This window comes from Colletotrichum phormii (genome assembly GCF_030913505.1).
Source record: "Colletotrichum phormii strain CBS 102054 chromosome Unknown BDP81scaffold_3, whole genome shotgun sequence".
NCBI classification, from domain to species: Eukaryota; Fungi; Ascomycota; class Sordariomycetes; order Glomerellales; family Glomerellaceae; genus Colletotrichum; species Colletotrichum phormii.
Genome location: NW_026851445.1, coordinates 2,575,055 through 2,587,276, shown reverse-complemented (window position 1 = coordinate 2,587,276; position 12,222 = coordinate 2,575,055). Strand labels below are relative to the sequence as shown.

General features: G+C 49.6%; 2 protein-coding genes across 2 annotated transcripts; one reads left to right on the top strand and one right to left on the bottom strand.

Annotated features, from left to right (window-relative positions):
* The first annotated feature begins 7,135 nt into the window (after window positions 1-7,135).
* Window positions 7,136-7,724, top strand: BDP81DRAFT_419117 (zinc-binding domain-containing protein). The gene has a single exon (XM_060589745.1). The coding sequence runs from the start codon at window positions 7,234-7,236 to the stop codon at window positions 7,708-7,710; it is 477 nt and encodes a 158-aa protein (XP_060450120.1). The 5' UTR covers window positions 7,136-7,233; the 3' UTR covers window positions 7,711-7,724.
* A 1,390-nt stretch (window positions 7,725-9,114) lies between these two features.
* On the bottom strand, window positions 9,115-11,637 carry BDP81DRAFT_419115 (C6 zinc finger protein). Its single transcript, XM_060589744.1, is given in 3 exon segments — window positions 9,115-10,922; window positions 11,034-11,036; window positions 11,049-11,637. 3 exon segments carry the CDS (start codon window positions 11,222-11,224, stop codon window positions 9,158-9,160), a joined length of 1,944 nt encoding a protein of 647 aa, XP_060450119.1. The 5' UTR covers window positions 11,225-11,637; the 3' UTR covers window positions 9,115-9,157.
* Window positions 11,638-12,222: the final 585 nt, after the last annotated feature.

Genomic DNA, 12,222 nt, shown 5'->3' with positions numbered 1-12,222 from the left:
ACGATGCTGCTCGTTTGGCTGGTTTGACGAAGTCTAATATACGAAGTGGTTGGAAAGCAACTGGGCTGTGGCCACCCAACATGAGCAAACCGCTGACCAATCCAATGGTACTGCCCAGCCCAGTTACACCATTAAACCAGACCGCAAATACTGGCCAAGTAACTGCTAATACCAGGAATGACGATGACTGGGCATCTGCGACGTCGGTTGTTAACTGGTCGACTCCTAGGAAGGCTGGGGAGCTCTGTGGGCACTTGAAGCTATCCACAGAGCTCAGTCCAGATAGGAACACTCAACGACTGCTGTTCAGAAAGGTGAAAAAAGCCTTCAGCGAGCAGGCCTACCAATTGGCCACAACCCAGCACCAAGTTCGAGTTCTGGAATCAAAAGTTCAGCGCATGGCACCCAGGAAGAAGAAGAGTGTCCCAACAGACCCAAACACCAAGTTCGCCAATATCCAGGACATAAAGAGAGCTCAGTAGGACTCTGGCGACCGTCTCGTTAGTCCCAGTCGACTCGCAGGGGTCGAATTACCCGGGGATAATAATGACTGTATTATTGTGGCAGTAGAAGACAGTTAATTAATTGAGTGTAGTTGGTGACGATGTTTTGAGACCATGATGTTGAAGGGGGGGCCAAAAGGGGGTGGGACGACTTACTGAATCGAAGAGAAGTAGGGAGAGCAGAGAGGACGAGGCTCACATACATTCATTCCATATTTCTATGTGAATTATAGATCTATAGCTGGAGACACGAAAAATTACTCGTTCACGAATTAAATTGCTTACAGAGACAAACCATCATCCGTCTCGTCTGTTATCGCGGGGAACCCCCTTTGATTATGATTCCAGAGCATCATCGGACATGACCTCCGAACCTTTGGTGGGGAAAGCTACTCCTGTTGCATTGAGAGAGATGAAACATCAATATGACTGAACGAACGTCATGTCGATCGTCTTTTCCTCTCTCTCTCGCTTCAACTTCCGCCTTGTCGTTGGCTGCGGTCCACGTGTGAAAGATGCATTACTGTCAAGTTGGGGGTGCTGACGCAGGGTGGAAGTTCTCAGAGGCCAACTGCAGTTAGGGGTAGAATGATGAATTACTGAAATCTGCTCCTCCCTCGACGTGTACTCCCTGCGCTGTATATATATGGGAGCTGCTCCTTTGTTGCTTGGACTCCTTACTACCGCTAACTAGTCCTTGTCCGGGATGGCTCTGACAATTACAGTATACAGTAATTGTGGCAGGTGCAGGTGGGTCACGTGAGGCAGCTCCTTCAAATCTCGGAGCTGCACCACCTACACCTTGCCCAGATATCCAGCCCAGCCAGCGCTCAGCTTTTCCCATCATCATCATCAGATCCAATACAGTAGTATTGCCTCCACAGTAATGCCGCTGCCAGAAAAACTGGGAGAGAATCCAGATGAGAACCTTGACTGATTGATGTACCTTGAGCGTTCGACTTCGAGGGGATGAATGTCTCCCATCTGTGCGATTGGGTATCTGTACACACCGTCTTCTCACCCTCGATCCAAGTCGATGGCGAGCTGAGCAGGTGGTAAAGCGGACATTCCAGATGTCCCTGTCCGAGAAGGGTATTGAAGCCGTTAGAGTAACTGCCGAGGAGAATTTCCAACCGAGTCTGTGCCAGGTACATCGCCGTTAAAGGTAAGAGAAATCCGAGCTGAATGGTGTCAGCTAGGTTGATGCAGTTACCCCGGCTGGAATTGACGACGCGGCGACAGAGTCCAACACTCTTATTCAACCAGGCTATTCCCTCCTTTTCTTATTCTCTTCCAAATCTCTTCTCTTGCACTCTTCTTCTCTTCCACTCGTCATCGCTTTCCCCATCATCTTGTTCAAAATCGAAGAAACCCAATCTCACTATGGATAATGTCAGGAGTCTCACATCGATTCCTTCAATCACCAGCGCTGCATACCAATCAATCAAGCCAAGCTTGGGTGACGGGCTTGTCTGATTGACTGATTTTTCACAAAAAGCTTGCTTGATTTGACTGGCTTGGATTGAATTGATTAATATTACCTATTTAGGAAGTCAGTGAAGCTCTCACGAAGTCTCTATGCGTCAGAAACTTACATTATCTGATGTTCTGATGTCATCCTGCCCTCCGTCAACCCTTCCGCTTGAAGTAATGCCCACCAACAGCAACGCTGACCCCTCGAACACAGTTCTGGAGGCATTGTGTCTCCTCAAGCAGTGATGGTTTCATGGATAGCCTCTGTGGCGTCAGTGTAAGTTTGGCAAGGCTGAATGCCCTCTCGCAGTCGGTCGCCATCGCTGGGATAGCAAAGACGTCGAGGGCAAGTTTACTGAGCGTTGGGAAGGTCTGTTGATGTGAAACCCACCACTGAATAGGATCGTCGACGGGCTGGGCAACTGAGAGGGTGAAGTATCGATCCAGCTCGTCAACCTCGTCGATAGTAGCGTCATGGAGGCTGCTGTTTAACCATTGACGATAGTCAGAGTCTTCAACCCTCGGAGGAACTGCGGTCGATACAAAAGAGCCTCGCGGAGGCTTTGGAGGAGGCTCTGGATAGGTTGATTCTTTAGGACGGGTAGTCATCTCGGCATACCATTGCTCCCAATAGTCTCGAAGTCCTTTCTGGGCGTCATGAAGCCATCCTCGCGTCTCTGGGGTGTTCCAACGCTTCTTGAGCCATCGTAGGCCCCGGCCAGGGTGTAAGATCACTGCTGCGGCGTAGAGAGGAGACTCTCCAAGCTTGAGGTAATATTTGTTAAGTACTTGCCAACCATTAATAATCGATAGGCGTAAGTATCCGTGAGAGTCGAAGTTAATACCCTGGGGGCGGCGCGGTTGACTCTGCTGCGAAGTAGCGATATAGTCAGACTGGGTATGAGTTGGGATACTGTTGATTGATGGGGTCTGCGAGACTGGCGTTCTGGCAGATCGATGCGATGCCCTTGCTGGTCGAGATAGCTGTGATGAAAGACTTTGGGATACTTGGGTAGCCGTGAGGTTAATCTCTTCGGTAGTAAGAGTATCGTAGAGCTTGCGCCAGTCCTCAAGTCGATCCAAGAGATACTCGATGCCTGCCAGAACCTCCCAGAGTCGACCATGCCCGTCAGCCTTGCCCCAGCCCTCACATCTCTTGGTCTGCTTATAGAGGGGCTCGAGAACCTTATTTAACTCGACGAGGACTTGCCAATCCTCGTTAGTGAGGATATCCTCACTTGGGACGTGATCTTGGTCATTTTCGAGGCCCAGAGTGTGGCGTACGTAACCGTTGATCTGGGTGCGTTTGAGTAGGGCCCGGTTGATCATGTTGTATGTCGAGTTCCATCGAGTAGTGTTACTCAACATCAGATTCAGCTCTTGTGACGATTCCTCCCACAGAGTAAAGGCATCATCATCATCAGCAGCCTCGTTACTGATTGCTAAGAAGCACTCAGAACGTTATGGCGATGATCTGATATACTTGATGATGTTCCGGAGCTTGCCGACTGGGCCCCTAGTCCTCCAGTAGGCTAGGTCCTCTTTCACTCTTCCAGCGTTAATAAGACGGTCAGACTCTTCCTCAAATGCCTCCTCATCAACGCCATGAATGATGGCATGGCCAACGAGGTTGAGGATGTGGCCATAGCATCGAATTCGACGTTGTTGAGCGTCAGTTTTTGTATATAAATGTGATAGAGATGGGTAGAGAGCCTTGATACAAGTGTCGTTAGCACTGGCGTTGTCAGAGACTGTCACACCAATCCTGTTGAGTAGGTCCCAGTCCTTCATAACAGTATGTATCGTGGTAGCAACATTCTCACCAGAGTGAGCACCAGGCTGGCGGCGGAGACCTAAGAGGTACTGCGTCTGTTTACCCGACTGGTTGATGAAGTGGCTGTAGATGGCGACGATAGCGTATCGATTGGGTGAGGTCCACAAGTCAAACGATATATGGATCTTCGAGATTGCCCTCTGTATCTCGGTCTTGATCTGTTCCTTCTTGGATATGTAGAGCCGTCGAAGTTGTTCCCTCTGGCTAGATCTCGACCACCGGATCTGGGCGTTGACGTCGTGATTAAATAGGCTGAGTATGTGCTGCAAGTACTGGTTGCTGAACGTTGTGAGAGGGTTGCTGGTATCAACGAGGAATCCCACAGCTAGCTCTTCGATCTGGGTAGTTGTCCGCTTAGGTATGGCGATAGGAAGAGATTGGTGGCGCTTGGATGGAGGCCCAGGGGCGTCAGCCTCATCAGAAGACGTATAGCCAGCCTTCTTGCCACCTCGGAAGATGGAGTGCTCGTTCTCGAGATGCCTGGCAGCAGCAGATGTGGCGTTAGCGTTGAAGGGCTAGTCTAGAAACCCTGCCTCGTCGCAGCGTCGGCAAACCCAGTACGCATTACCCCTCACGCCGTTGGCAAGGATCTCGTAGACAAAGATGCCCTCGTTTGTGATCCAAGAGGTACGGCCTCGGTTACCCTTCCTCGAGATGGCGTCAACGTTGACGAACCGCCGACCCTTCCATATGGCGTAAGGTAAGGCGTCGAGAGTATTGCGCGTGGCTAGGTCGGCTGTCGACGCGTTTTACTGGCACTTCCTGGCAGGACCTAGCAGTCAGGCTAGTACTGCCAGGAAGTGCCGGCCCCACTTGGCCACCTGTTAACGTGAGGGCATCACCAACTCGACGTCCGTAACATACGCGGATGGACTTTTTTTCATTTTTTGAAAATTATTTCAAAAACCATGATTAGTCTGGAGCCCGTATTTTCCTTTTTCCGGGCAACGTTAGCTTGATCAAGTCAGCCAAGCTTTCGGCGCTGTAGGCTTGTCTGATTGAATGGGAAAATGGCCTTGGATTGATTGGTTGATTGATTGATTGATTGATTCGGCTTGGATGGGATGCTGCGCTGTCAATCACCCAGTTGCGAGAGCAGCTTGACTACGGCGACCCTAAGTTGCCGAGATGCCAAGCATTCGTTGATAGTATTCGGGTTTTCCGCAAAACTTTCGTAACGAGCCAAGGCTGGAAAGGCAACGCATGTCACGAATGGAGAGATGAAGAACAACGAGACGCTCTCATGGAGATGTCACAATCATACCTCGATGATCATGACCATGGGCGACTATTCTGGCCTGATAACACCGCACCTCGAGCTAACAAACTCCAGTATGCCATTCATGGAAAAGTGTCGGATTGGAAGTCCAATTCGACCTCGAGGCTGGGCAGCGCAGGGGTCAACTACGACCCCTGAATAGATTCCGACTGCCCACCCAACCTACAGTTGGAACCTCCCTTTTACATGTCACGCAGAATCAGTCAATACAGAGAATTGACCCTTCGTCACCCCCGAATCCATTGGTTCGAACCAATCACCTGTGATAGAGGTGATACCAACAAAAAGAGTGAGCTATTTCAAATTATCTGTAAGCAAGGCTTGAAGCTAACAGACTTGTAAAATCAAGGAAACAATGCAGCAAATGTTCTGGCGGTTGAATCTCCAACAGCATCGAAATAATAAATACAAAAAGAACAAGGAAAATACGAGAATCGTTGACACAGAAGATGGAAATGGCCTTAGCCACGAAGTTCCAATTGATGTGGTTGCCCTCGAAGACAGGCCTGGAGATGTCGATTTCGCGGAAACACCCAGTAGCTCAAGGTATGTGATCAGTTGCTTATCTTTAGTCTGAATCTCAGCGCTGATTAACTACAGCTTAATTATATCTCTTGAATTGAGTAACGTACTTGATAAGCGAGCTGCCCACCTAACCATGATCACATTATAAATCTGTCTAAGGAGCAACACTAAAAACATAAAATCAATTGAAACTACTCTGAATCCTATTCCTCAGATATTTCTTCATTAAACTGACATGTTCGCGCATTGTGGCCAGTGTTTCCGCAGACGCCACATCGCCGTCGACCTGTTTCTGTCCTCGGCCGACGACCATTACTCTGGCGCGTTTCCTCCTCAATCTGGGCCGTAGCCTCTCTCTGCGACTGAATGTCCTCTGCCTCAGCTACAGTAAGACTTCCTCCTTGTCTGAGACGTGTTTTCTCAGCCCTCCTGCGTCGGCTAAGTAGGTTATTTTCCTCCCGGAGGATCTGGACCTCCGACCTTAATAAGGCAATCTGGTGCATAAATCCCCGCGCTCCCTTTGATAAATGCTCTACAGCTTCAATAATTGAAGTTGGGGAGCTATTTTGATGGCGGGAGATCCTCCTTTTGATGAGTTCGGACTGAGAAGAGGCCTCTGTTGGGTTATTTGGCGTCTGAGAAGTCCACGCGGGGGGTGTTGTTGGTAGGGACCCTGGGGGTGTTGGAGTGTGTAACTTAACATCAAGCTTCGAAAGCACACTTTCGGCACTCAAAGGAACAAGCCCGGCCCCTCTAAAGCCTCCCTGGATGTTTTTTACCGTTAGGGCTTGCGTGAAAGCGTTATGAAATGCAGGGAAGAAGTCCTCCTTCGTAATATAGGTATTACCCCGGCGCATCTTATCCTCAATTTGTCGACCATAAGCCGTCTTTAGTGGCCCAAAACACCCAACGTCTAAGGGCTAAAGTAGATAAGACGAATGGGCCGGCATGCAGAGTGTGACGATATTGTTTTCCTTGCAATATATCTCAAAGTCCGCAGAGTGGTGACTTTCGTGCCCATCGACGACGAGGAGGCGATAACTACTAGTTATACGCGGTTTTGTATGCCGATCAAAGTGCTGGAGCCAGTCTAGGCCTCTTTCATTTATTGTCCATCCGTTTTCAGACGTTACGATGACCCAGTCGCGTGGGAGATCTGTTTCTATATACCAGGTCTAACCCTAAGTCCTCGTAAACTAACCTGTTTTGACATCAAGACCAATGCCACCTTTCTTGCTCGAAGGAGCCACTTTCGATTAATTTAAGGTGATCATACTTCATAACAAGACAATGAAGAAGTTCTCTGTTGGCGAGGATTACGTCGCAATGGAAGGGAGCCCCTTGCATCGGAAGACATTACACCTTCAGATTGCCGGTGCGTTGCATCTCAACAATATCGCGGTGGTCGGCCTCCTGCATTAGCACGTCTTCAATCTGGCAATCTCACCGCCCGTTGCATCTATCCTCAGTGATTTACCCCGCAGCATTACTTCAACTTCATGTAACAAGATTTCGATAAAACGCCAGCTATGCCTTCCTCCAATCTGCACAATGCAATCTCCGGACCAGACCGAACAACCAAGCAAGTCAGAAGATAAAGTACCATTGCTCTGCTCGAGATGGCTAAGAAAAAGTCCAACAACCTCAGCGGCGAGACGAGAACCTCATTCACATTCCCACACCTGAACCAGGACGTTGCCGACGCCGTTTCTGACCAAATCCCCTCCGTATGGTTCAACAGAAAAATCAACCAAGAATCCGACCGGAGATATTCAACTTCTGTGATCGGGAGATTCACTTGCGACAATGGCGGCAGCTGTTCCAAGGCAGCCTGGAGCAGCGGGAAAGTGACTATAGTCATTAGAGGGTATTCCGACAACGGATACAACGCAGTCGTATACAACCAGCGTTGCAAAGCTTGCAAGAAACTAGGAACCCTTACTCTGGATGAAAATTCGTACGTCGAGCGAGTTGCGTATCGATTGAGGAAATGGGCTGGGGTGGACTTGGAACGCCCTATCTATAGCAAAAAGGAAACTCCTCCCCACAAAAGGGAACTTTGTGAGGGTTGTAAGAGTGGTCATTGTGAGGCCTAGGAGTGTTCAGCACGGATCTGATCTGTATACAGTGACTTGCTATCTTTATAAGGACTACGGCTTATCTAGCTTTGTGTACCTGTGGGGGGAAAAGCTTTTATAGAGCATAACTAGAAAATTTAAGAAGGGACTTAACATTACTTTAAAAATACCTCACTCAGACTAGAAACAGTAAGATACCTCGAAATTTGATTATCTTCCGTCCTAGAGGTTATTGAGCGTTAGATATCTCTAATACTAGATATAGGAAGTAAACTCTTATCTATAACTTATTTAAGGAAGATTCTAATATCCCTAGGATTATGTTTATTTTTATTATAATATAAGAATAATATTAGTACTTAGTAAGCGAGTGTCGTAGACGAGTGTTACGAGCAGGTTAAGGCAACCAACTTGTTACGACCCAACATGCATGACCAAGACCAGGGCCTGCCCCGCAGGCTTACGGCGGCTACGACACGCCATATGTGCAGACACAGGAGTCACCCCAACGGAACGGAAGAACTATGGACAAGTCACGATAAGAAAGGACCGACAGACGATAAGCGGTCCATGATATGGACCGACAGGATAAAGGCGGTCCACCCCTGTAGGACCGACAACACGATGTCGGTCCCAACCACAAAGGAACTGTTCAGATAGTACACGGGACTTGTATATAAGGATGGACCCGAGCTGGGCTCTAGGACAGACTTTCCATAGCTCTTCAGCAATTAACTTCGTATCAGGATTAACATCCGCTTTCAGCTATCACCTTGACAAGACTACGATTGATCACCGAAGCCTTACCTTATCTTACGATTGACAGACATAGCTTCCCTGAAGCTATCCCCGACTACGATTACTGTTACCAGTTCCGCAGCCTCAACTTCTGCAAACTACCCCTACGACTAGCTGGCCGTAACATTTTGATTGTTGAAGTTGCGTTAAGTGAAGCGCTGTATTTTATAGTCTCTACTTTCTTTTCTATGGTCTTTTCAACGGATTCTACTACAATCAATTAAGGGGCTAATCACTGACTCTGAAGGCTTCCAGGCCTTCCTCTGTGTGACAGACTTCTTCCAGAAGATCTGCCCGCGGTACTAGGAGATAGGTCATAACCTATCCTCCAAACGACAAACTACCTCTATTAAGAAACCAGATGGTTATAACGGAACTAGGGCACCAGTGGGAACTAGGGCTGGATAGAACACATAGTAGCTCACGAGCAAGATTTGGAGGACGTCAGGATACGGCGTGTACTATATAGTATATAGCTAGAGCCTGCGACCCTTCACGCCACATACCCTTCGGGAGGTCTGCCGCAAGGGCGGCTGCGCCCTTGCCGCCATGGCGTTAAATAGAACAACAACAACAACAATACTACAATCAATTGCTGCCAGTATGTTAGGTCCTGGTCTTGGTTATGCATGTTGGGTCGTAACATTAGTAATGTAAGGTAAATTAACTAACTTAAGCCGGTCATAATCAATCCCTGGCCGCTTACTGGTCTGACCTCCCACTCTAAACCATTGACTTCTCCTTTAAACTTAGTGATCTCTTCAACTAGGTCCCACTCACCGGTTTCTTCCTTCTTCTTTAACGACCGGAAGATAATCGTCTCTCCAGCATCTTCAAAGATGAACTCCCTTCGACATAGCCGCCTCCATTGTTCCGCCAGTGTTCCCTCCCTGGCATTCTCTGCCTCTAGCTCGCGGTTCTTCTTCAACACCGCCAAGAAAGCCTTGCTGTCCCAGAGCCCTTCTTTCCGTGGGTACATTTGGAGAATGCGGGTTGAGTTATCCCTGACTAAGGGATCGCGGCACGTCATAGCGACGACAGTGAGCTGCCACGCGAGGCCGAACTCCATAGAGAAGACGTGTGCGGGAGTCTTGAAGTCTTTTTGCTGCTCGCTAAGCAGGATTTCAATGACGTCGTTGATCTCTCGACAGTATGGTGTCATGGAAGCGATGGTGGCTTCGTCAGCATATTTGGGAAAGAAGCTGTACAGAAACATGACTAGGTAGTGCATACGAAGATGCAGGATCTTGAGATACTTCTTTCGTGGGATCTTCGCGTCAGATAACGTCTTGTTGTAGAGCGGCTCGAAAGCGTGTCGCCATTGCTGGAGATTTGCGACCGACTTTTCGCAGTACGCTAACAGTTCTGGCTGATTTTGCATCATCTCGAGTAGTTGGTCGATGCCGGCCTCATCATTGATCTCCTCGACTTTGAGGTCATCAATGACAGTTAGTAGCAGAGGACCAAGCTTGGCGATTCGTCGCTGGCAGGTTTGCCACCAATAGTATGCGTCTTCTGCGTCGCTGAACACCTCGGGCATTGCTTTTCTTCCTTCCCCTGGGTCGGTATAGCGTTGTATCTGCATGTTGTACGTCTCAATGGTATGTCCTCGGGCCTTGAGACCTCTGATGAGTTCGTATGCTGGTGACCGGCTGGATTTCACATGACCACTGAGAACGGTGCGGCTTTGTACATCTAGATGGTTATATAGATCCAGAATTTCGGTAACGAGTTGCCTTGGATCAGGCGCGAGGTTCCAGATGCGATGATCCGAGTCTTCGCTAGTAAGCAGCTCTTGCAACAATACGAAACCAAACTTGACATGTTGGAGAGCCGAGTGTCGGTTCCCCCGCAAGGCTTCAAATGCGACGAAGAGTATGGACAGGAGTACCGCGTCTTGGATGCTAGCAGTCTGGAAGTCGGCCTGCCCCTGCAGACGAAGTGCCTTGCAGTAGTAGACGATGGCATTCTGATAATGCGGACTCTGCAGGAGGTTGGCGATGTTGCCAAAATTCCTGGCAATAACATAAGGGGAACCCTGCGAAGACAGTGCCCTGCTAATCGCCCCGATACTCATAGCCGCTTGTCGCAGAGCTGGGTTCCGGCGGGTGAGCTGAGGCATCGTGGTTGTCCAAAGGTTGGTCCTAGAAAAGTGAGCGCCACCGAGCGAGACGCGAACCAGTTCGTTCCAGTCGTTGAAGTAGACGCTTTGCATATCATCGGTAAAATCAAGGGTGTTAACATTGGGTTCCCGGATGCGCAGGCGCGGACTGGCCCGGCGACACGATGTTTCGGGGTTCGAGGGTTCCAAGTCCCTCGGAGCCTTCCTTCTTGTCTTCCGTGGTTTGATAGCATAGCCATCGCAGACACCGCGGGTCTTGAGGCAGTTCATGCAATGAGGCTTGGCCTCATCACACTTAATGTGCCGTTTTCTAGAGGAGCAATTAGTACTCTACACTAGCTATCGGATTCATAAGCCTAGCTTGACTTACTTGCCTGCACGGAGTAAGCAGTGTCCAGTCATTTATTCAGTTCCCTCATAGTTGGATGAAGACTCACAGGTGACACATCCTGTCCTCACTTTGGGTGTGCTAGTGCGCGTATGGCGAGGGCGGTGGGCCATTGAGGACCTGCCATTGTCGCTTTCCAGAGATCCCGCCTGGCTGGGAGGAGCCCCTGGCGGCGACAACGAGTACGGTGCCGACGCCGCAGGTGCAAGGAGAGTGGGATCCATTATCCGTTTGTGGTGTACGATTGTCTGAGGGTAGCTCAAATGAGAGACGGGAGTGGCAGAGGCAGAGGCCGGCCGATGGGCTCCGTTGACCGTAGGTTCGGGCTCAGGCTCAACCCATGCAGCTGCACGCGACCGATGAAAAGGGGACTTGGCAAGGGGTCCGGTGAAAAGAATCCAAAACGATCCCGTGTTGGCGGTCCTGCAGCGTTCCCAGCTTTCGTCTGTAGTAGGGAAATAGATCGTTGGGGTACGGTCGCGATCTACCTGCAGGGTGATAGACCATCTACTCCGCTCGATTGTGAATCACGAACGGGGTGTTTTCAATAGGATAAAGCGTGACGTGACGTCTTCAATCTCCCAAGGAAACTCGGTGGACTGCAACAGGGACGTTTGTCATCAACGGTAGTAGATGAACTCATCAGCCCTCCTTGATCTGAGGTCGCACTAGGGCCCATTCGAACAATGATCACGGGGCGGAAAAGTTGATCCTGGATTGTCCGATCACCTTGTCTTGGTGCATACACTAAGTTGTCCGAGCCACCTTTTTGTGCAGATCGGATAGTTGCGTAATTTATCCGTACCAGGCCTTTCGATCAGCAGATCGACCAGCCCCCATTGAGTTGCCCGCTGCTAGCCTGCTGCGCCACATCTCCATCTGGCGTGTTGCGGGTCGGCTAAGTTTTGCCGCTGTTAAGGTTAGTGTTGTCAGTTGGGCAGCCCGCGTCTGCAGCCGTCGTAAACCTGCCAGAAAGCGGGCGTCTTCCTCAATCCCATTGCGTCTGCAGGGGTTTCTAGCGTGTTGTTGCATTTATAAATCCCAGGTTCCCACCGTCCAGCCTGCACTTTGCTTCTGCTCCATGACATCTCATTTTCGCAAGACGAAAGCCTCCTCATCCCAACCTAACGTTGTCATCCTCTGGCCCTAGGTAACGGGGCCTTTACACTCTGCAACAATGTGCGCCGCATCATCATCAGCCGCGGCGGCCGCGATCCAGCGG